Here is a 26,526-nt window from a genome sequence, read left to right as displayed (position 1 = left end):
TAATATATTAACAAAGTTCAAATATATACATGTGCTTTGAAATGCACCATAGTATAAGTATATAGGTTGTGTATACTTCAAATATATACATGTGGATGATATCATAAATATATATGATTTACATACTTCAAATATATACATGTGCTTTGAAAAGTGCCATATGATAAGTATATATGATGTGCAAAAAAAAACCCAAAATGTTGATTTCTAATAATAGGCACATAATGGAGCAACAAAAATGAGGTAATGTTTTGATGACTTCATTTAGTTATATGAAAAGACAAAGTGATACATTATATATGAATAATGTATCTATTTGTCTTTTGTATGTGCCTATTTTTTTTTTTTAACACTGTTCTAAAAGGAGATGTCTTGCATTACATAGCTCTTTTTGAACTTCATTTTCATGGATTTTCTTGAGATGAATCATGAATGGCAACAATGTTGAACTTATAGCGCGGTTCTGCAGGGGTGTCCAGCTTTATTGCTCTCACTTGGATGAGAAAGTTCTTATCAGCGGAGAGCTTGACAAATCTTTCAATATTTTTGATTCCATCCTATAACAAAATAAGTACACTTAATTAAACTAAAATAAGGATTTGATCAAACTTAAATTTAGAGACTCGTGTTCTCTCCACCACAAATCACAGAATGCAGCAACCAGAAAATGCAAGTAGAAAATGCGCAGCAACCAGAAAATGTAGCAACACGCAGGAAAAAATCACAGTATGTAGCAACCCAGAACCAAAAAATGCAGCAACATGCAGGAAGAAATCACAGAATGCAACAACTAGAAAATGTGTAGCAACCTAGAAACCAGAAAATGCAGCAACCCAAAAAAGAAAACTCAACACAGACCAACATAGAAACCTAAAACAACACAGAATAGTAACCCAAAAAACACAAGCAGACTAACCAGAAAAGAAAAAAACCTAGAACATCAACCCAAAAAACACTAACAGACCCAGAAAACACAAACCCACAACAGAAAATATTCTAGGACGGCTTTTATAGTTATTTAAAAAAAAAAATCCTAAAATTAGCCATACAAAGCGCAAATGAAAGAGTTTTTTGTAATTTATGCTTAAATGTTTCTATTGTGTCATAGGTTGTTTTCTTGATATATTAAACCATCATTCTCCATATAAACTGCCTATTTCACAAAGAATGCTACTGGTTTGGCACCTAAAAAAAATGTATGAATCACAATGTTTGCAATTAAGACAAACCAAGAAATACCCATACAGCCAAAGTTTGGTCAAATTAAGGTTATAACAAAGACTAATCCCACACACTATACAATTATATGTATAGACAATTTTCATAGACTTATATAATGGAATTTGTATGGATTACTCATTAACACCAAGAATACAATAACAGTTGTAGAAAGCTGTTTATAGATCTTACACACAATAGAAAGCTATCACACACAAATCATATGTATAGATAATTTTCATAGAATTAAACAATGGAATTTGTATGGATTACATTTATTATTCTTACAAAGAGCCAAAAGATCAAATCATATATCAAAAATACGAAGTTTTTCATATTTTGTTATAAAAAATAAAAAATTTAGTTTTTAAATTTTCTGTCCTGTTTTTATGCGAAAGTGAATAAACTATTTATTTAAAGATTAGTTATGATTGTTTATTACCTCTGTAATCTCCTTCATTAGCTTAATTGCTGAGCATGATAAAAACTTTTCAACCTCATCTCCAAATAGAGTTGCCATTAAATGTCCAGCTGCATCGTCCAACTTAACTTCAAGTCAACATCTAGAAGTTGGACAACAAAATTAATAATCAATTGGATACATATATAAATTTAAGATTAACTGATTTTTTTTTTATCCATATCATTAGTGTTACAAAGGGGTTTTTAGTAGTGTACATACCGTGGATTTGCAACAGCCTTTTCTTTGCAATATTAGCATGAAAATTCTTCATTATAGTATACACCAATGGCTTTGTGACACTTACTGCAAGCCATGTACCAAAAATGTTGGTCCAACTTTGTAATGGATATTGTTGCATTTATCCAAAAGTTGGATTGTTGCATCAATTGATTGTTACACATTTCCATTGTTCAGTTGATAGTTTTTTTTTTTTTTTTTTTTTTTTTTTTTTTTTTTTTTTTTTTTTAATCTAGACGAGGGAGAACTATAATAAGAGGCAGAAATAGATATCACTATTTGAACCAAAATTGCTATTAAAGCAATCTCGGTAATATTTTCTATTATTGGTGCCAGGGAGCTTGATGAAGCTATGAGATAGTGCTTTTCAGTGATTATCTCATTTAGCTACTTTTCCTTTTCAATGGCCCCATGAAAAATAAAAATGCATATATTGCAAGGATTATAACAGTAAACGAATAATATTGTTCCAATGACTAAAATGTTTTAAATTCTTATGTTAATTTCCATTGTATTCTATATAGAGGAAGAAGTTGTAATCAAATGAACTGCAACACAAGAGGCAACATTTACGAAGATAACACTGTGAACTTACAAATAAAGTATAAAATAAATAAATAGAATGCACACACACATAAACAAAGGATAAACAAAACATAACAACAAGAAAAATGCATCATCTAAAAACTGATTATATTTCTTCACAAAAGGCTTACATCATTGCTCTGGCAATTGAAACCTTGATGCTACAAGCAAATCACATTGCTCTGGCAATTGAAAATTGAGCAAGCAAAAATAAATGATTCAAAGTTTCTTGATTCTTTATCCCTATAAAATAGAAGCTGAAGATATACTTTGTCTTTTGTGTAGTGAGTAGAGCATTTTGAACCAATTTCAACAAGACCGCTTATGGTGAAATTAAGAAGGTAGTTAAATTTCATGAATTAGATTACAAACAGCATAATCAAAACTTATTTTCTATACTGATAAATACATTAACATTGGCCATTCGAGTTTAAGCCAAAAAAATAAATAATTTTGTAACTCCATAAAATTACTATTAACGTTCCCATTAAATTTCTAAGGTATAGCCAATTATGCACCTTGTTTATAAGGTATAGCAGGTAAAAGCATAGCAATATTATGACAAATTGTATTGAAAATTCGACAGGTAGCTAATTTACATTATACACATCAAGAATTAAAATTTTTACAAATCCATAAAGGAAAAAAAAATCATACAAAGATCTAGAATGAACCAATAAGCAATACAAAGCATAAAAATTAGACACTTGGGCAAAATTGTATTTATTTTTAAAAAAATCTTGAAAATATAAATCAAAATTGAACAATTTGACTTCATTACCTCTGAAAACTCCAAGAAATTCACAATAACAATAAAGGTAAAGATATAATATTTTTATATTGATTAATATTTTTATATTGATTAATATTTTTATATAGAAGGTTTGCATTAGTATTACAGATAAGCCTCATGGCCTTTAACTGTCATGTGAAGTTAGAGCAACATTATATAATTAGGAATGATTTAAGATAGGCTTATAAATGCAAAAAAACAAATAAAGTAAAGCCAATATATAACATAATGGAATGATGATTTTCAATTAGTTGAAGATTTTTAAAAGTGTGATATACACAAGGTGTTTGGTTGTGTATAGAGGTAAAAAATAAAAAGGGAAAAAAGGAGTCTATTTGTTTTAGTAGATTTTTGATGCACATCAGTCCTAAAGTTTGTTAAAGACTAATGCATTTATAAATTGAATTGAAGTCATTTTGCTCAATGCTTTAAAAAGTGGATATTAATCACTTATATGAAGTGGTAAAGAATTTAAAAGAGATGCATAATGTACTAGGTTTGTAATGCAGTTGCTTCAGGAATGCGTGGATCAATGATGAAGGAACTTGATGATCTTGTTGAGAGAGACAAACTTGTGATAGATAAAAATGTTAGGGTAATGAGCAATTACTAAGCCATTATTTTCTTATTTTTTGAAAAGACTTTACCATTGTGGGAAACAACTTTTAATTTGATTGCCATAATAACATGTCTAGTAGTGATAATATGTGCAATGGCAGCTAATTCATTGGTAACAAATTGATCCCACATTGTTAGAATTATTGGTTTTAGCCTGTAATGTATACACCAATTGATAGCAGTCAAAAATTTCTTTTTCCTTATAAAATAATCAAAATTTTAAATGGAATAAAATTATACACATGATATACCATGATTAGTGAAGTATAAAATGCAAATAAAAAGTGAGACAGAATATTTGAATTGATATAATATGAACATTATAATGTATCTCAAATATATACTTTTTTTAATAGATAGATAGCAAGAGAGGAGAAGGCAAGTTTTGAACCATAGACAGGATCAATACAAAATATATTATTACCATTGAGCTATCACTTGAATTCTTATAGTTTAGATGCATACATTTGCTTTAAAAGGTACATCACAAAGCTAAGTATACATGTTGTCAAAAAAGCTTCCATCTTTGAATCATGAATCGCTATTTTGTGGCTCTATCTAACACTTTTTCTTTCCTTATCTTTCCTTTGTGTGTGTTTGTATGTAGATAATTTGGTGGAAGTAGCGCTACATTAGCAAACCATGTTGCATGCAACTAAAATGAAACTTCTGTTATTTTCTTTATTCACATCATGATAAACCTTTCTAGGAAAAATCTTGAAACTTAGCATAGCTCCATGTGCAAAAGAAAACACCAAGAGCCAGAAACATTCCCTTTTATTCTCTATTGTGTTGAGTGAGAAAATTCTTATTCCTTCATTTATCAATCTTGAAAAAACTCACAAACAATCCTCCATTTATCAATCTGAGTCTTAATTAATCCGTATATTTCCATATAAAATAATTTTTTGTTGTCATCCACGTTCCCCTAAAAAAACTATTTATTAGTATAAATAACATTGTCTGAAATTGCATATATTGCAATTGTTGGAAAACCAAAACAACATAAATCTCCATACAAACAATGTCCACCAAGAAGGAAAATAAATTCTAACAATGTCATGGTTTTTTTACCTATTAAATAAGATTATACATGTAATTCATAATTTTCAAATAATAAAGTACTTTGGCTTTCAGTTACTTATCAAAAAGAAAAGTACGTACATTTTAGTTGCGCTTTTCAACTTACTCCTAAATCATCATATGTCATTAATGAATTCTCTAATTCAACATCTTACATAACCCATGAATTACAAAAGGCACATACTTTTGAAAAATTTGTGATTATAAGTTTTTGCTTTCTTTTGATTCATATTAATAAGTTCTTTGATTTAAAAGTTATAGCATAAAAATAATGGTATTCGACACTGCAAATACAGAAGACCAGTGAGTACTTAGTAAACACATTTTGAAAATGCTAATTCCCAAGCAAATTGTGATAGCAGAACATTTCCTCAAACGCTTGGTGGACCCATACACAAAGTATCTTTCAAACTTAACCGGAGGTATATATATATATTTTTTATAAATTCCTCAATCAGAGGTATATTAAAACCCTTAAAATAAATTTAAAGTTCTTGAACGCATTTTATTTTGTTATTATGTGAAAGAACAGTTTAAAAGTGTTGGTTTATACATATCTTTTTATTAATAACAGTAGTAGCTGATTTAGATTGGCTAGGTATAAAGAATTGAATCAAAAAGAAATCCATTGTGATAAAAGATAGAAGAAATTATTAAATCTTACAATTGGTCAATTAGAATGACTTCCTGGATCGTTGATAAGCCATTTCTAGTTTGTAGTTGTCGAGCTAGGCACACATCAATTGCAACAGCAATAACATCTAAAATAAATAAATGTTATATTATTGTTGGTTAATATTAAACTAAAGAAGAGGTATGAGAATTAATCTTGCAATTATTTTTTTTGATAAGTAAATTAAATTAATATTCCAATTCTTACTGACAAGTGCAGAGCAATCCATATGTTTATGGAACTCGGCAAAAGGAACAAAGTTAAGGGAAGGTGCAGGAAGTGATGAATCATCATTTGATATTTCTTCAATCAAAGTAGTTGAATTAATTGTCCATTGATAAACATTATCAACAATTCAATGCTCTAGTTTAACTGGTTTGACGACTACATTATGGATGTAGTATGTCTTTGTTATGTGTAACAGATGGTCAAACATGTCAATCTCATATTGATTAAAGATAACAGCCTGTACTTTATTTCCCTATATAAGTAGAATTGTTAGATGTGAGAGGGTGAAAATCAGCATCTATCTTATAAGCACTATTACATAAAATTTAAAAAATAGATTGTTAATTTATCTGGCTATTAGCCAATATGAGCTTCATATATTTGGTTGGGCTTTGCATTGATGTACGTGCCATTGTCTTTTCAGTAACAACAACTTTCACCTTCCAATTTCTAGTTTTGAATTAATGTCTTTAATAGAATTATATAGTTTGCGCATCTTATTGAGTTAAAAATGGAAATAAGAAAAACAATCGTTAGCTAAAATTAATAGTACAATATTTAATAAGAATGATCTAGACGTTGATCAAAATGATAAGTACCAAGCAAAAACATATAAGGAGATGCAAATGTTATAAAAGCAAATTAAGGGGAGAGAGAAGCTAAGCAAATTACTTGGTTTATTTGAAATAGCTTTCAAATATGAAAATCAATTTACCAGCACTAATAATTCTCTATAAACAATGTTCTTTGTGCAAGTGTCATTAGAATCATCAATAGAAGTTGGTCGAATAAGAACTTTCATAGAATTTGCAGTTTTTGCTTTAGATAATGCTACATAGAGTTGGTCATGAGAAAAAACTAGTTGAGGTAAATATATTCCCACATAATCTAGCGTTTTTCCCTGGGTTTTATTTATTGTCATAGCAAAACTTATTCTAATGGAAAACTGGGTTCTTTTGAAAGGAAATGGTTGCTTTTCATTTTGAAGAGGCAAAAATGGAATTTTTGGCAAAAAAACTCTTTTACCACGATAATGACCTACAACAATTTCTGCATCAATTACATTTGGTTTAAATTGACAACAAATCAATCGTGTTCCATTGCATAATCCTTAAGAGGGATCAATGTTTCTAAGCAATATGATAGGGCAATTTGGTTTAAGCATTAATTCATGTGGAGGGAGTCCACTTGGTGTTAAGCTATTTAAGAAGTCTTCTTGTAGACCTTGTTCAGTTCTATCTATGGTCTCATCAAAGCTATAATATCGGGTAACCTCACCTGAAAGCTTTTTTATTAGTAAGTTATTTATCTCATCAACACAATCATTTTTAGGTGTTAAAATAGCTCTATTAATCATAAGGTGTAAATTTCTTAGATAATCATTTACATTTAAAAATATAGCATCTATCAAAGCAATAAAAGAAGTCATGTCATCTATGTACGGTATAATCATGGTAGTTGGGAGATTTATTGTATCATCAGTAACTATTTGTTCTATTCCATTTTCTACTCGTAACAAGTAATCTGAAAAGGCAGGATCTAATTGTGCTCTCATGTTTTTAGTTAATTTGATCTTTTCTAATGTAGGCCATAAATATTACTTGACTAAGCTAGCATCAATTGTTTCTTGTCTTGATGCTTTTGGAATAACAAGTAAGACCTGACGGAAGTCACCTCCAAATACAACTACTTTGCCCTCAAATGGTAACTCAAATTCATTTATATCTTGTAGCATCTTATCTAGAACTTCTATTGTTTGCCTTCTTGACATTGGTGCTTCATCCCATATAATTAACTTTGAAACTTGTAGAAGTTTAGCTAGTCCACTTTGCTTGCTAACACAACAAGTTATACTGTTCTCATCGTCGAGAGGAATCTTAAATCATGAATGTGCTATTCGACCCCCAGGTAGTATGAAAACAGCCACTCCTGATGATGGAGTTGCAAGAGCCATAAGGTGTTTTGATCTTATCGTGGCAAGAAGAGCTCTATAAAGAAAAATCTTTCCTGTTCCACCAGGCCCATCAATGAAAAATGCCCTAGGTGTATTTGAGAAAACCTTTTGTAATATTCTTTCATATGCTTATTTCAGTTTTGCATTTAGTGACTCAACTACAAGTAGATCTTCTTTTGAAATTGTTATCTTTAGTTCATCATGAATCTCCCTTGATCCCATTTGATCTTCATCAAAAGTAACCTTAAAATCAACCAAATTATAACTATTTATATCTTTTCCCATTGATTCAAGTGTGGAAGCAATACTTTGCAAGACTTTTGTTCTAACATTGAGTACAACACCATTGAGTTGTCTAAAGTCCTCAAACATCACTTGTTCAAACTTGTTCCATAATAATTTAGGGTTGCTTGGATTACAGTAGACTAATATTATAGCAAACAAACACCTCAAACTATATGGCATTTGATACACAGATGCTTCTTCTAAGCATTTGTCTATACTATTGTCAGCTTCTAGTAGTCCATATAGCAAAGCAACTTCACGAAATGTTGAAGGTACGACACCACCAATAGTTTTTAAGTCTTCAAATGATGTTGGTCCTCTCATGTGATTCAACAATAATCGCAAATAATATCTTTCACTTTCAACAGGATTTACTGCAACAATTCTACTAATCACATTTTTCTTTTTTCTTGGAGTCCATATTTTATCTCGTTGATTCCATGCAAATTGCTTAGGAAATTCTTTATACAATAGCTTACGTGCATTTTCATCTATCTTATTTTTACAAAAAAATTCAGTCAGCATTGATCTTGAAGAGGAATCATCTCTTAAAATACGACTAAGATCATCATATTTTCTACAAGTAATAGAGTGTTGGTCTTCAAGATGTAATTGTAAAATATAGACTGAGGGATACATCTCATTTAATTCGAAACTGTAAATTCTCCACATTGCTTCGGGGGGAGTTATCTAACATGCTGATTGAAATCTTTCAATTTCATCTATATCTTGTGAATTATCTTCTAGAGTAACATGGAAAGCAACACAATCATGCCCCTTATATATATATATATATATTTGTATAGATATTTAACCGCTTTGATTGTTGAACATATCTCTACATTTATATGGCAATCAAATCTTGCAAGTAGGTAAGCATTATATGTTACAACTCAACGGTTATCTAAATCTTTTCCCCTATCCTTAATGCTTGCACCATCATCTCGGCGTCTATATTTAGGGAATGAATCATTGCCTACAATAGTTTGCTCATAAAAATCTCTTGAATAATAGTTCTTGCACCAACCAGTTTTTTTCATACATATGTTCTCCGAATTAAGAGTACCACAAGGACCATGCATCATGTGCTTCATAACAGTTGAATATAAATGTGGGTTTTTATCTTTGTTTGGAAGTTCTGCTGATACAATATCATCAAATGTTTCAGGCGCAATAATTTTCCGATCTTTCTTTAATATGATTAAGTAATGTGCATATGGAAGTCCTCTTTTTTTTATTCTCAATTACATATACATATGCTGCACTTAAATAATTCAATTTTCAGCTCCTCTAATTTTGCTCTAAAGACCCGGGTAATCAAATCATGTCGATTATGTGCTTTTTCTCCTAATCGTAATTCTTATTTAATTTCTGGCCTATTTGGGTTGCATGTCATAGTGAGAAAAATATTTGGTTTTCCAAAGCGCTGCACCAATGCCATTGCATCCATGTACCTCTTTCACATATCCCTTGGTCCACCTATAAATGAAGCTGGCAAAATTATTCTACGTCCAACTTTGGAACCACGCGTTTCACCCACATGAATGCTATCAATAATGCCTTGATAGGTCTCAACTCGAATATCATCTTGCTTGTTTCGAAAGTAATCTAATCTTGCTGTTTCAATTTTGATATACATGTCAACAACATATTGTTGAAAGAGCTGACCTGAATGCAATAAGATTGATTTGATGAAAACTCTTATTTGTAATTTATAACAATAATATTCACGACATGAGACCACACCTCTTTTCTTCTTCTTCTCTAGTACTGAAAATATAGTTGTATAATGTTAGAAGCTAAATAATCCTATATGTTACGTTATAAGCAACAACATTAATATTTAAGATAATGTTTACCTTTCATTTCCTTAGCTTGATTCGCATGGATTAATTAATACTCCCTCCGTCCCAATATTTTTGTCTTATTTGAAAAGTCAAACTTTTTAAGGGAACATTATTTATTATCTTGTCTACCTTTTAAAAATGTATAAGTTACCAAAACTACCCTTAAAAAAATTTATTAAAAAATTGAATTAGTAAATTAATAGGGGTATAATAGGAACATTAGTAAATTGATGACTTTTATTTTTAGAAACAGGACAATATTTTGGGACATCTCAAAATGAAATAGAGGACAAAAAAAATGGGACGGAGGGAGTACTTCAACTTGAGAAGGCAAATGTTTCTTTCCCTTTTCAACTCTTTGTATTCCTTGATACCAACTAGTATCTCCATAGGGGAATAACAAAGGATATTGTAAAGGGTCATAACAACCAAAGTAGTATTGTAGCCTATGACTACTCCCAGAATGACTATAAACAATAATGTCCCGACTACTATAGTCTCTTGAACTATTATCTTCAACCCATATTGCAGCTAATTGTGAAGCTGAAGGAGTATTATAGACACGTTCAGCGACGGACCTACAGTAGGGCAGGGGGGGGCCATTGCCCCCCCCCCCCCCCCCAAAAAAAAAATAGCTAGTATATATATATATATATATATGTCTGTGTGTTGAAATTTTTTATTTTCGTCCTAATAGCCCCCCCCCCACCCCCTCCCATTTAAAAAAAAAAAAAAAAACACTGGTATATGAATGTAATCTAAAAAAATAACGGACTAACTCATCCAAAAAATAATAATAATAATAACCGACAAATTAAAACTACAAAATAAAAAATAAATATGGATTGAACCTAAATTACAATGCTCAAATTGCCTCACTCTTTATCCATTCATAGCCTCACTCTTTATCCATTCAACCTCATCAACGCCTCCATCACTGCTGCTGCTGTTCTTTTCCTCAGATCAGATTTGGGCGTTGCTGCTGCTGCTCTTTTTCTCAGATCAGATCCGGTGTTGCTGCTGCTGCTCCTCCTCAGATCCTTGATCACAGTCACACACAAGTCTGGTAAATCCAAGAAATTTCTCTCCTCTCTCAAGTTCATATTTTTGTTTTTTTGTTTTATTTTTTTGTTTTTTGTCTTGCTCTGCCTTAGCCGGTTCTCTGCCCTCTGCGTTTTTTTTTATGACCTGTTGTGTTTGTGATTGTGGCGTTTTAGTTTTTATGGACTGGTCACTGGTGTATTGGGTCATGTGTGGACCGTAGACTAGTTCGTGGTTGTGGCTTTATATTGAGTAATGTGTAATTGAGGCATTTTGTGTGGTCACATGTGTTTAGTCTTTCAACTGTTTGTAACGTTTTTTTCTTTGTTTGTTTTGGTTTTATCTATAAAGAAGTAAACTGGGACCACTAGGACTCTAGGAGTAGGACTTGAGTGCTGAGTTGATAGAATTGTGATAGTGAATTTGAATCTGTAAGACAGTCTTTTGATGAGTCATAAGAGATTTTTTAGTTAGATCAATTAACCGAAGTCATTAGTTTGATTGTTTTTATGTTATGGTTTTATCAAAAATTATTTTTTTCACTTTGTGTGATGTGATTAATATTAGTAATATATATAAACTAATGCTTATCTGTTTGTGATTATTTTGGTTTTAGATTTTTTTTTTTTTTTTGAGAAGTCCCTTTGTTTTAGTTGGTGTGTATAGAACTACGAAATATGGAAATAATGAAACTTTTTTTTTTTGGTAGATCATGTGTAAGTTCACTACAATATTAAATTTTTTAAAAAGAAAAAATTCAAATAATTCTGAAGTCATAGCTGATGATGCAAGATTGTCGACATTTTTATAATATCAAATGTTTAAGAAACACTTATTTTATATGTAGTATTTTGTTGAATATGAAATAAATGTTAGTTTTTATTTTCATAAAAAAAAAAAATTGTTTTAAGCTTTGCCCCCCTCAGATTCGAATCCTGGTTCCGTCCCTGGACACGTTGGTCTAATACAGCATCTAATCTTATATGAATATGGAGATCTTTCAAAGTTGGTATATTCTTAAGAGAACGAAAGAATGCACAATATGGGTTTACTTTTAATATATCTATTATTTGGGTCAAAATGGATGGGTTTAATCGATCTGAATTATATAGTCTGTTTTGTACTTCATGTTCATTATCATAAAAATATAGTTGCAAGTATGAAGGATGATCATCTAATGATAGCAAGTTATTTATATAAGGGTACACTTGGCTTTGAACCCTAAATGTGTATATGCCCTTGTTACAAAAAAATTGGTCATATTTGACACCAAAGGATGTGCATGCAAATGTGTTATTGTAAGTGCGAATATATTTGATGAACTCTATTAACTCTTCTAAATTAGAAGTGAATAGCCTATAAAGATCATCAGGAGCACCATTGGAGACCAAGCAAATCTCTCCATCAAAACAGCAAAACCCTTTAGGCTCATGATAGAACCTTTTTGCTTGACAATGCATACATGCTGATATGGGTAACAAAGTATCTGCTTGGAAGAGTATACTTTGCAAGACATATCTAAGATTTTTGCAACTTCAAATTTTTCTAATTACAGAACAAAGAAGATAGACACCAAGAGTAATAAGAACCTATTAATTCAAGTTTAGCCGTAAACTAATAGAAATCTAAAATTTTTTGGAAGGACGAGTATCTAAAATGTATAGCCTAGTAGGGGTAGTATTTTTTATCTATGAGGTATCGTACTTGTGCAGCTTTGCACTAATTTTGTTGGAATCGAACTGGTTACTCCATTAGAGCATGATCCTATTTTGAATGACATTTTATTATTCAAAACTTTAATGCAAATCTCATAGAAATATGGAAAGACTTAAACTATTTGACTAACACTTACCAACTTCAAAGATGCTATACTCACTAATTTGCTTCTTTCCTCTATCAGATAAATTTTGCATAGTCATGTGGCAACGTCAGTTTTATAAAAGTCCAAATCAGGGGAATAGTTGGTATTTTAGGATATTAAGATGCCACATCTGTGGCTAGAATAATATTTTTAGTAGCCAATTCTTACCTATATTCGTTTAAGAATCATCATTGATCAGTATACCATGATTGCTAACCGGGACAAACTTTCTACAACTATGACTTTCAACAACACATATCTTAGATTTTTTCTTAAGCATTTGTTCATTTCTATCATCAATTGTTGCAACACATTGCTTTCTTTTCATCCTACATCCCCATTTACTGATATCTTCTTCTACTAAAATATGCATTATAGGACCATCAACTTCTTTAGAAGTTTCCATACTTGCAATCGAATTGATTTCAACATTCTTAATAGCTTCTTTTGCAAGAGTTGTTCTTTGTGCATATGCATCCTTCCTTATCTTTAAAATTTCTCTTTTTCTCTCCTCCGATAATGCACTATACGAATATCAATACTCTGCTCTCTTTTGTTGTCCTCTAACACCTTTATTCATATTAGGTAACAACAAATTAACACCACATGTCTAGATCAGATGAAAAGTGTACTGTTTTACATATATAAACTTACATTGATTGTTTGTGATTGCTTCTTTTGCAAGAGCTTTCTTTTGTGCATATGCTTCTCTCCTTTTATTGCGTAAATCTTTTTTTTGTTCGACAGATAATGTACCATACCAATATTTTTTTCTCTTAGGACCTTTTCTAAGACCTTTATATTTATAAAAGGTGACAAAAAATTAGCACAATGTTTAAAATTCAATCTAAAAGACTATTGTTTTCATATACTTAAACTTACCTTTTTTTTGAAGTAGTAACAAGAGATCTGCTGGATTTCTAATGATTGTATCATTATTGTTATAGTTTATCACTTCATCAGATGTTGATTTGCTTTTCCTTTTTTGGCTAGAACGATAGGTATTCCTCTTAATTGAGGTATCATCTAACTCTTCACTCTCCATGTAATTCTAGGCTACCATGTTTTGATTCAAAAGAAAAACGTGGAAATTAAGAGGGCAATAAATGATAACAAAGTTGGGAACAAACAATAACAACAAAATCAATGACAAAGATAAAACAAATATCCACAAATTTTGAATTAGAAAAGAAAAAAGCAATATACAAAGAGAAAAAACATAACATATAATAGTAAACGATAAACAATAGAATCATTATCCAAATAGAAAGTTCACAAATTGAGAACAATTTCATGTAATTTGAAGCATTAATTGTACTTACTTGTTGCTTTGGAGATCAAGTACTATTACAATCTAGAGAGTAAAGTACCAGATGAACTGCAACACAAGAGGCAACATTTATGAAGATAACATCGTGAACTTACAAATAAAATAAAATAAAATAAAATAAAAAAGCACACACACATAAACAAAGGATAAACAAAACATAAAAACCAGAAAAATGCATCATTTAAAAACTAATTATATTTCTTCACAAAAGGCTTGCATCATTTTTTAGATTAACTTCAACAACAAGCATTTCTTTACATGTATAAGTCCACCATATGCCATATTCAACCATCTCTTTAGGTAATATAGATTATCTTTCAAACACAGCTTTGTTTCTAAAAAACCAAATAATCAAAATAAGGCAAGGAATAAGACACATTTCATCAAAACTACAGAGAAGTAATTATTAAAATCATGTTCAAAATAATTGGTAATCGCTAAAAAGTTATTGAGGTTGCAACAAATCAAACCTTGATACTACAAGCAAACCTCATTGCTCTGGCAATTGAAAATTGATCAAGCAAAATAAATGATTCAAAGTTTCTTGATTCTCTATCTCTATAAAACACAAGCTAAAGATATACTATGTTTTTTGTGTAGTGAGTAGAGCATTTTGAACTAGTTTCAATAAAACCACTAATGGTGAAATTGAGAAGGTAGTCAAATTTCATGAATTAGATTGCAAATGACATAATCAAAACTTATTTTCTATACTGATAAATACATTAATATTGGCCATTTGAGCTTAAGCCAAAAAAAAAAAAAAATTTGTAACTCCATACAATTACTATTAACGTTCCCATTAAATTTCTAAGGTATAGCCAATTATGTACCTTGTTTACAAGGCATAGCAAGTGAAAGCACGACAATATTATCACAAATTGTATTGAAAATTCTACTGGTAGCTAATCTATATTATACATATCAAGAATTAAACTTTCTACAAATCTACAAAGGAAAAAAATAAATAAATAATCACACAAAGACCTAGAATGAACCAATAAGTGATACAAAGTATAAAAATTAGACACTTGGCAAAATTGTACTTATTAAAAAAAATCTTGAAAATATAAATCAGAATTGAACAATTTAACTTTATTACCTCTGAAAACTCTGAAAAATTCACAAGAACAATAGAAAAACAATATTCGACCATTTACAAACTAAAACAATCAAACCTCTAAAATTAGCCATACAAAGTGCAAATGAAAGAGCTATTTTGTAATTTATGCTTAAATGTTGCTATTGTGCCATAGGTTGTTTTCTTAATATATTAAATCATCATTCTCCATATACACTACCTATTTCACAAAGAATGCTACTAGGTTGGCATTTAAAAAAAAAAATTATGAATCAAAACACATGCAATTAAGACAAACCAAGAGATACACATACAGTCAAAGTTTGTCCAAATTAAGTTAATTACAACAAAGACTAATCTCACACACTACACAATTAACACCAAGAATACAATAACAGTTGTAGAAAGCTATTTATAGAACTTACACACAATAGAAAACTATCACACACAAATCATATGTATAGACAATTTTCATAGACTTAAACAATGGAGTTTGTATGGATTACTCATTAACAGCTGCCAAAAATTAATAATCTTTAAGAACTATTGAGCAAAATAATAACATGATAGTTTATGACTTTTATAATTGAGCAAAACATGCATATTTCTCTTACATTTTTCACAAATGAGCAAGATTTCCTAATTCAACAGGTTGAGCTGCAATTAGACTGACATCCTTTAACTAGCTATCATACCAAATAAAAAAAAAAATATGAAACAATAATATAAAATATTTGTTTTAAAAAAAAAAATATCACCAAATTGAAAACAAAATTAAACGGAAGAGAGATAGAAAATACCAAAGGTCACTAATTTTTTAATATTGTTAAAAAATGAATTAATATGTTGTAGGCTCCAGATTAATAAAAGAAGGGGAAAACAAAGTATGATGAATATATACTATTGGTTTTACTCATCCCAATTTGGTCGCTCTACATCCCAAATTCCAAAGCAAACACTATCAGAAAACAAAGCTAACTTTAATAACATGCATGTATAAAAATAAATATTCAACAACCACTCCATATTTCTTCATCAAATGTTTAATTGAACTAAAATAAAATGATAATCAATCTTTTAAAAATCAATCAACCCATAGAGAAGAGAACGGAACAAAAAAAGAATGATAAATCAGCCTTAAAAAAATCAATCAAATCATAGAGAAGAGAACTTTAGAGAGAGATACATGTATTGTGATTAGTTGAGAATGCTGAACCATAGAACAATAAAAAGTTTTATGTGATCTTCCACTCCTCCCTCTCAACTTCTAAGAAACCCATACACATTGACAATCTCCACCAACAATTTGAACTTTCAAGAAAAGCATATAACCCATGGCCATCCTTTAAACCACACAATCCTCTACCCTTACAAACCTACAGCCCTCTGTCTTTGAGCCTTATCTCCCCAAATATGTACAGATTGCAACAGAACCATACACGTACTCAGCTAAGCTTATCTCTCTGTCAGAGTTTGCCAGAAGAACATATTTTTTTCCACTTTTGCCCGCTAGACTTGTTTTTCTTTCCCAGGCAAAATCGTTTGGTGAACTATAAGAGATATAGAAGAGATGTGGTCGTGGGTTATGTGCTTTTCTTTTAATTAAGCCCATATAAGCCCAATTAAAACAATGATAAGCCCAAATAAAACAATGATAAGATAAAGACAAAGTAATAGAGTGTAGGGCTGTTCAGGATCCGACTGGCAGGAGAGTGGGTTTAAGAGAGGCAAGGAAGAAAGACATATACGGCGCTAGAGAAATCTTAAGAGCGTTGGGGTTTTTTATAGATTATATATATATATATATATACTCTGATACCAAAACGATGTGTTTTGGATCTAACATTAAGTTTAATATTAGTTCCAAAACTACGTCGTTTTGGTATTAGCTTATAAAAAATTAAAAAAAAAAAAAAAGCAAAAACAAAAACAAACAAAACAAACAAAACAACAGCATCACAATTTTAAACCCTAGAATTACTTAGATACCCACCTCTTCACTCTCTTATCAGCCGCCCAAGCCCCAAACTCTCCCTCTCCCATAAATGTCTACCTCCTATCTCTTTCTCTCTCCTCACTTCTCTGCTTCCACCTCCACTGCTTGCTACTTGCTGCCACCGTATTCTGCCCCTTAATATCACAATTCTTGGAGTGTCACTCTTTCCTATGTTGTTTTCACTATTCTCAGAAAGTTTTATAGAAGATTTCGAATTTTGATGCTCCTTCTTACAATGCTCTCTTTGAGGTTTGTTTATGTATTTTATTTTCAATGGTTTTGAATGATCTTTTATGGATTCATTTTAGTTTTTTTTTTTTTTAATGGGTAAAAAAAAAAAAAAAAGGTGATTTGAAATAAGATATTTTTGAGAGGAAGATTGTGAATTTGTTTGTGTTTGTGTGTTTTCTTTTGTTTCTTTTTTCTTTTTATGGTATATTTGGCTTTTTGAATGATTATGATGGGGTTTGAGTTGTTAACTACGTTGTGTTTGATTTTGGCTAGTGATCAACGAAACCAGATTTTTATATAGTTAATAGATATGGATTTGGTTTAGTTTTTTTTTTTAAATGGATTTTTTTGTGATTTGAAATAAGATATTTTTTAGAGAAAGATTGTGAATTTGTTTGTGTTTGTGTGTTTTCTTTTGTTTCTTTTTTCTTTTTATGATATATTTGGCTTTTTGAATGATTATGATGGGGTTTGAATTGTTAACTACATTGTGTTTGATTTTGGGCAGTGGTTGACGAAATTTGGAAATTCCTAAGCCGATCTAGTCCTCTCATCTTGAAATGATAGAGAGAAAAGATAGAGATGAGATACAGAGAGTTCTTCTAGAGAGAAAAGAGAGAAAGAGAGAGAGAAAGAAGATATCCGGAGAGTTCCAGATCCCCTTTGGCCTCTCTCCCTTTCATTGTTTCATATATTTAGCCAAAACGCATTGTTTAGCCCTCCACAAACGGACAAAAAATTAGGACTCAAAAAACCAAAGTGCAGCCAAAACGCATCATTTGGCACTCCACAAACGAACAAAATAGAGGAACTCACCAAAATTGCACTATAGATGAACAGTGTTTTAACACTGAATGCACAGTGCTAAAGCACTATAGCGGCATAGCCGCTTTTTATATAGCTAATAGATATATATATATATATATATATTACAAGGTAAATTACTTATAAAGACTCAAAGATTATATACTTTGTTTGAAATTAGATCTAGATATTTAATATAATCAATTGAAGTCCTAAGCTTAACCATCTCAATTTGAAGCTCATGTTATTTTCATTATTCTAAGTAGCAACAAAGACTCAAAAGGGTAGGTGGGGACTAATGATAAAATATTGTGTTTCACAGGGCTAATCAATTGTTGTTTTTTGGCAACAACTTTCTCACTCTAAGTGAAGCTTTCTCTCCCTAAATTGAGCTTTTTTTAACTCTTTGTTCAATGACTGTCAAAGTGATTTATAAAACAAACCCTAGGTGAAATACAATATTTAATACATAGTCTGTTTTATTGCTATTCATAATGAAAGAAAGAAATAACGAATATTGATAGAGACTTTGAATTGAAACGATTACAAAAATTTTGGACTTCAATTTACAAAATTAAAATCTTAGAACCTACTAATTATTAAGTTAGCCAAACACAAATAGTTTTTTTTTTTTTTTTTGGGTGGTAAATTAATGTATTGTAAGATTTAGTTAATAAAACTAAAGGAGGAAAGAATAAAGTGTAAGTACCCATCTCAATCCATCTGCATCTATGAATGTTTTTCTAACTGCATTCAAAGTTCCAACTACCATTAGAATTCTACTAAGGCCTCAAAAACAAAGAAAAAAACAAACTGTTCAGTGCTTGGCACTTGAGTATGTTATACACATCAAGAATTAGAGTACTTTCCCTCCCTCCCCCCTCTATCCAAAATAAAGTGCCATATCATGGAAGCCATCACCTCATGTTATGCATTTCTGCCTGTGCTACTGAATTCCCTTCATTTGTTGACCTATTGTCAAAACTATATTATGCTTAATCACTTCTCTTCTAATTGCTTCCACCCAAGGGTATAGGCAAGGTAATCAGACCCAAAAGAAGGTTTCCCTTCCAAACTCTATCAACATCTGGCATATGCATCCAATGCCAATGCCCATCTCTTAAACAACATGAAAAAAACTCCATTCCAAAGGAAAACAAAAAACTTTTCTTTTTTGATAAATTAGTAAGATTTCATTAAAAAAAAAAAAAAAGCACTCAAAAAAAACAGTTCCACTACAGTTCAAGACATGGCTCAACAGGCAATTCCAACACAATCAACTCAACTAACAAATATGCAACAGAAGAAAACAATATGCAACTCACGACTCATTTTTCAGTTGTAAGAGCTGAGACTACACTTTTTTTCACAGTATACACTAACTTCACCAACTACCATGGGGTTATAGATTGCTTTTGGATTGTAAAAAAATCCATTTCAAAGGAAAAAAAAAACTTTTCTTTTTTGATAAATCAGTAAGATTTTGTTAAAAAAAAAAAAAAAAAAAAAAAAAAAGCCCCTCAAAACAAACAGTTACACTACAGTTCAAAACATGGCTCAACAGACAATTCCAACACAATCAACTCAACTAACAAATATGCAATAGAAGAAAACAATATCTAACTCACGACTCATTTTTCAGTTCTAAGAGCTAAGACTACACTTTTTTTTTTTCACAGTATCCACTAACTTCACCAACTACCATGGGGTTATAGATTGCTTTTGGATTGAAGAACAGAGAAAGGTAATCCCCAGATGGAGCAAAGAACTCTGTTTAAGGTTAAACAGTAATCTCCTCCAATAGGAGCAACACAATTTGCATTACCCAATCAATAACTCTGAAATTAGCAACACAAATTTTCACACACCTACAAAGTGAAAGACTCGAAAATCACCTCTATTAAGAGTAAATTGTCTATGGAATGTAATTACAATTTTTTTTTTAACCACACATTAATCACCTATCAAGTAATCCAACCACATCTTTCATGGTCAAACTTCAGAAAACGTAAAAATCTAAGACTATACTCAAAAACCCATCTAATAAAAAACGCATTTTTATTAGACAACACCATGTATCATATAATATTATATAAGTTACCAACAAAATTTTTATTGTAAATCCCAATATATTATTATACAAACAGGGGAAAATTATAGTGAAAAATGATCCTTTATTCTCTGCTAATAATCCGACACAAACAGTAGTGTAGTCTGAACTACAATGGCAATTATATTAAACTATAAAAGAGTTACAATCTTTGGATTGTAACATAAACATAGAAACAGAAAAAAGAAGAAGTATTAAGAGAATTAGGAAGAGATTAAGGTCTGGTCAATGGATCTCTAGCAATTGAGCTATTATTGATATAAAGAAGCAGAGAAATGAAATGAGAGTGTACCAGAAGTAGAACCGAATGTGTTTGGAAATTCAACCGAGGTTGTTGTTACTTTGTTTATATTCGAAAGCAAAGCATGGGCGTGGAATGTACCAGATAGACAGCCGTGTGTTGGCCTTTCTTCGGATACAACTAAATCAACGATATCATTCAAGAGAACAATTAATTAAATATATATATATATATATAAGAGGCAATTTTGTGAACGGTGGATGCGAAGGTCTATTATCACTTGGCAAAATTGTATTTCTAAAAAAAAAAAAAAAAAAGATCTTGAAAATCCAAATTAGAATTGAACAATTTAAAAACTCCTAGAAATTCACAGTAACAATAGGAAAAAAACAAAACCAGAAACAAAAACATTTATGGGTCTCATCATTTGCAGTCAGATCTTCCTATGTTGATAGGATACTTTTTATTCAGAAATCATGCCTCCAATACAATACACTAAAAACAAAAAACAACAACCGTGACATCTTCTTCATCCGAAAATTCATTTGTTAAAATTTTAAGATGAGAACCTTAGAGAGATAACAATTGAAAGTTGAAACTGTCTGCACCTGCCAAATAAACCACAAATTCAGCTAATTAAGTGGGTCATTTTGATTTTTAACAGTTCTTTGCTGGGTCTATTAGACACTTAATATTTTTAACACTTAATATTTGTTGGGTCCATTTAACTCTATTAGACACGTTGGACCAACAACGTGTTTTCTCATAAAAGTTAAAACAGAGTACAATACAAAGCTTGTAGCATGTAAGTAAAATAACAAGAAACAGTGAAACACAAACCCAGGACAACAAGAAAGTAGAAACACAAACGTGACAAACCCATAAATAAATAAATAACTAAATAAAAACTAACTAAATAAAAACTCAATAAATAAATAACTACAAACAACTCACACTCACACCGTCACACGCACAACTCACACTCACACCGTCACACGCACAACTCACACTCACACACATAAATAACTAAATAAATGAACTGACTGAGTCAGTCAGTCAACACACTCACATCACACGCACGCCTTTTCCAATCTCCATCTCTAACTCTAACTCTAAGTCTCTAACTCACTTCTCTACTGAACAATGAACATTGAACAACAAGAACCCAAGAAGTCAACAACTCACATAGTCACACTCACGCGCACAACTACAAACAGTCAAACACAATCTCTCTCACTCCATTTCCATTAAAACCAAAAGAAAGGGGCTGAGCTGATGGCTTACCGTGGTTTGCCGCGGGGAGCTGCTGCTGCTGTGAGGCGCGACTCAGGCCGGTGAGACCGCGAGCGAGAGGCAAGAGGCTAGGCGACTGGGGCGAGAGCGAGAGAGAGTTAAGGGTCCCATGTGTGTGAATAGGATGAATTTATAGTGAGGTTACTGAGGTATGTGTCTGAAAACCTACATAAACGGTGCCGTTTTGTGGTTTTTTTTTTTTTTTTTAATAACCCAATACGATGCCGTTTTACTAAAGTAATTTAAAATAGATACACACCCAAACGACGCCGTACCCCTAATCTGAACTGAAAATATTGCTCTGTGTTTGTATCGGTTCGGTTCGGCTCTACTCGGTGCGTGATTTGCGTCTCCGATGTCCTCACCGCACCGGCATCGGAGCTCCATTATCGTTCCGATCGCCAGCATCGGCTCCGTCGGTCGGTGCCAATGGCGCTGCGGGAGGGTCGGTGCCAGTCGGTGTTGTCGGCTCCGGTGATAATTTGCACACCCCTAGGCAAAATCTGTTGATCAACTATAAGAGATAGAGAAAAGATGTAGAAGTGGGTTATGTGATTTTCATTTAATTAAGCCCATGTAAGCCCAATTAAAACAATGATAAGCCCAAATAAAACAATAACAAGATAAAGACAAAGCAATAGAGCGCAAGGGTGTTCAGGATCCGACCGGCAAGAGACTGGGTTTGAGAAAGGCAAAGAAAAAAGAGATATACGGCTTGTAGAGAAATAGCTTTAGGGTTTTTTATATATTTATATATATATATATATATATATATATACTCTGATACCAAAACGACGTGTTTTGGAGCTGACATTAAGTTTAATATTAGTTCCAAAACTACGTCGTTTTGGTATTAGCTAAAAAAAAAAAAAAAAAAAAGACAAAACGATAGCATCATCACAATTTTAAACCTAAAAATTACTTAGGTGTTGTTTGGATTTTGCCAAACTCATATCTCATATCTCAAAAAAACTGAGTTTTGTTAACTCATATCTCAAAATTCGTGGGCCCCATAAGCACAAAGTTTGTTTGGCTTTTTTTCTAGAGGTGAACTCAGTTAACATATCTGAGAATTGTGGGATATGAGTTATCAGTTTTGGAAACTCCTTTTGGGCTGTTTTTATTTTTTTGAGTTTTGAGTTATGTTAACTCAGTGGTATTTTCCGTAATATACGGCACAATTGGGTCCCACGGAGCAGAGAGTTGTTCCGTCACTGCAGCAACAGATGCTCCAATGGTAGTATTTTCTTCTTCTTTCTTTCTTTTTCTTTCTTTCTTTCTTCTTCACAGACTCACTCCAACAACATTTTTTTCTTCCTCTTCATTTTTTTTCTTTCTTTTCTTCTTCACAAAAACACCAAATATAATTTATTAAAAAAAAAAAACACATGGGTACCGATTTCCATAGCCGCCGCTGCTTCAAGATTTCACAAACCCACAAACATCCTCCATGGCTGCCACCCTCTCCCTCGCCGCCGCTGCTTCACGATTTCATGAGCTCGACCTCCCTCGCCGCAGCTGTTCCAGAGAAAGACGAAGGGAAAGAAAAAAAAAAAAAAGGAGATCGGCACTGGGTTGAAAAGGTGGGAGATCCTCGCCGCCACTGCTTCACGATTTCACGAGCTGACCTCCCTTGCCGCAGCTGTTCTAGAGAAAGACGAAGGGAAAGAAAAAAAAAAAAGGAAAAAAAAAGGAGATCGGCACTGGGTTGAGAAGGTGGGAGATCAAGACCGATCGGCGCCGCCGCTACAAGTGGAGGATCGACACCGATTGGCGCCGCCGCTACACCGNATAGTTTTTTTTTTTTTTTTTGGGTGGGAATCAAAATGGAAAGATACTCGCTAGAGGCACAATAATAGCACTGGCCAGCTTCTTTATTCTTCTGCAAAATCTTCTCAATTGTTTATTGCTTTCAAGTGATGTGTTTAATTAATGTATTCAAATTGCAACGAGGTTGCTAGTATGTTTTCTGTGTCTTTTGTTCTCTTCTCTTATTTTTTGCCACGTGATCTATAAAATGGGAAATAAAACCTAATAAGTGTTTTCTAATTATAAAATGGGAAAGAAAACCTATCTTAAGTTTTTTTCTAAAATGGGAAAGAAAACCTATCTTTTAGCTGCTTAATGGTTAATATAAAAAGAAACAAAACTTCACAGTTCTGGCAGTTATTTCAGTTTTAAGGTCGAGATTGTATGAGAAAGCAGAAGCACATATATACAGCCGCAAACCACTCCTCAAAACAGGTAAACCACCAATCCTGACTTTACTTGACATATATATATATAATTGTATATAAATTTATTTCTTAAGCCAAAACCAAGATTCTATCCGCTGCTTAAAAAAAAAGATTATATCATACAAGAGAAGAAGAAGTATTTGATATTATAGGAAGAGAATGTCTTTACATGAAATAACAAAGATAGAAGGAGGTAGCACCTCAAGCAAAGCCGGTGGCAGCGCAACCGATAGGATATGCTCTTCATCGGAGATGGTTCAGCTCATTCAAAAGGTTAGCAAAGGGTTAAACTTATGTACAATTCCTTAGATTATTCGATTTTGTTCAACTACATAGTTGTATTGACCAATTCAGCAAAAACTATATTATCTTTTTGAGTGACAATCATATTTAACCATATGGTTCATTTACCAATGCATCTACATGGTTAAATTTGATTGGAAAACTTAAAGTATCATACTTAAAGATTTGTCTAAATTTTACTCATTATTCCTCTCAATTTAATTTTTTTAATTTTTTGATTTTTTTTCCTTCAGGTTATTGCTGAAGTCATTGGTACATACATGTTAATCTTTGCTGGGTGTGGTTCGGTTGTTGTCAATAAGATATATGGTTCAGTAACATTTCCAGGGATTTGTGTAGTATGGGGTTTGATTGTCATGGTCATGATTTATTCTCTTGGCCACATATCCGGGGCTCACTTTAATCCAGCAGTGACTATAACTCATTCAATCTTTAGACGTTTCCCTCTCAAACAGGCAGGTTTTCAAATCCACACCATAATACTCAAGTCTCCAAGAAATTATATAAATACTATACATACAATACTCAACAATGTGGGTGAGTGTTAATAAAATCAAAACACTATCTTCTTTTAATTTGGTATCAGAGCCTTTTCAACCCTCATGACTTCCAAGTTCCAACTCCCCTTCATACACTTCTACCATCAACTCACCCCTAAATCTTCCCCTACCACTCATTCTCTTCCTCCCTTGTCTAATATTCGTCATTTTTGTCCATTCCAATTATCTCAACTGAAAAAAAAAAAAAAAAAAAAAAAAAAAAAAAAAAAAAATCCTTCTCCATACCATAGTGGTCATCAGGACCTTCGCGGGTTCATTAATGGCTCCAACGCATGCCCTCTTTCCACAATTTGTTTCAATTATGCCAATATTTCTTGAGGATTCTTAAAGAAAGCACTTGACATAAACATCTACAAAAACTCTATATAAAATATTGTATTCAATACACATTTTTTGTGAAGTCTGGAAATGGTAAATAGTAGATAGCCTTATCGCTAAACTTTAATTTTGAAGAGATTGATTCTCAAACTTGTACCCGTTACACAACACCAAAGACACTTTCCATTAGTCCATCTATATATATATATATATATATACAGCCATGCACATAGATATATGGTCGCTAAATTTGGTTAGTTTTTGGTTTGCAGGTGCCTCTATATATCTTGGCGCAGTGTCTAGGATCAATTCTTGCTAGCGCCACGTTATGTGGTATTTTTACTGTGCATAAAGAGAATTTCTTTGGAACAGTGCCGACTGGATCCAATTTGCAATCTCTTGTTATCGAGATCATCATCTCCTTTCTTTTGATGTTTGTTATTTGCGGCGTTGCCACAGACAATAGAGCAGTTAGTAGCATATATAAAGCTTTCAAAATTTCCCATCCAATGAGTTTATTTTTTCCTTTGGTTAAGTTTGAAACAATTTCTTTCCTTGTAGATTGGAGAATTGGCAGGAATTGCTGTTGGAATGACAATACTTCTAAACGTCCTTGTTGCCGGGTAATTTCTTATTAGAAAATTGTCGATTATAGCTCAACTATTGTTCCACTCTCGTTGTTTATTTCGTATAAGTTTATTTTCATTGATTTACTTTACTTAAAAAATTAGTTTTACAAAAATACAGCTATAACTTAAAAAATGAAGGAAAAGTCAAGTTATAAAAAAACTATATATATTCTCATTTATGATTATAAAATGAAAAAAAGTTAACGGTACTTTAAAAAGCATTGTTTTAGCTTTTAGGACATATTTTTATAAATTTTCTATTGAAAAAAAAAAAACTACTAATTGTTTTTACTGTTTTTTTTATATTTTTCATAAAAATTGTATCAAAATTTTCTTAAAATAATTTATTAACAATTGTCTAACCCTTAAAATTTTTAAACCAAAACTAAATAGACACTTAGTTGGTGGCATGTAATATTATAATTGCAGGGTTCCATTCCATTCATTTTATTATTGCCAAAAAAAAAAAAGGGCCCTTGGAAACTTTTAGAATTTATTTATTTATTT

At 31.6% G+C, this 26,526-nt stretch overlaps 1 protein-coding gene and 3 long non-coding RNA genes across 4 annotated transcripts; 2 read left to right on the top strand and 2 right to left on the bottom strand.

Moving 5' to 3' along the window:
• Positions 1–22,695, bottom strand: LOC136069603 (uncharacterized). Its single transcript, XR_010630821.1, has 3 exons — positions 21,964–22,695; positions 20,731–20,859; positions 1–557 (listed from the first exon to the last, which is right to left on the bottom strand). It is a non-coding gene; the product is annotated as an uncharacterized LOC136069603 (long non-coding RNA).
• LOC112029827 (uncharacterized) lies at positions 10,739–14,202 on the bottom strand. The gene is made up of 2 exons (XR_010630822.1): positions 13,541–14,202; positions 10,739–13,456 (listed from the first exon to the last, which is right to left on the bottom strand). It is a non-coding gene; the product is annotated as an uncharacterized LOC112029827 (long non-coding RNA).
• Positions 17,284–18,252, top strand: LOC136069604 (uncharacterized). The gene is made up of 2 exons (XR_010630823.1): positions 17,284–17,542; positions 18,033–18,252. It is a non-coding gene; the product is annotated as an uncharacterized LOC136069604 (long non-coding RNA).
• A 1,574-nt stretch (positions 22,696–24,269) lies between the features above and the next one.
• LOC112022270 (probable aquaporin NIP-type) lies at positions 24,270–26,033 on the top strand. The gene is made up of 4 exons (XM_065778310.1): positions 24,270–24,482; positions 24,746–24,967; positions 25,663–25,860; positions 25,952–26,033. Exons 1-4 carry the CDS (start codon positions 24,369–24,371, stop codon positions 26,015–26,017), a joined length of 600 nt encoding a protein of 199 aa, XP_065634382.1. The 5' UTR covers positions 24,270–24,368; the 3' UTR covers positions 26,018–26,033.
• The last annotated feature ends 493 nt before the right edge of the window (positions 26,034–26,526 follow it).

The sequence above is a fragment of the Quercus suber genome, unplaced genomic scaffold (genome assembly GCF_002906115.3).
Source record: "Quercus suber isolate HL8 unplaced genomic scaffold, Cork oak 2.0 scaffold_179, whole genome shotgun sequence".
Taxonomy (NCBI): domain Eukaryota; kingdom Viridiplantae; phylum Streptophyta; class Magnoliopsida; order Fagales; family Fagaceae; genus Quercus; species Quercus suber.
Note: the sequence above shows the minus strand (reverse complement) of the source record. Positions and strands in the feature narration are given on the sequence as shown.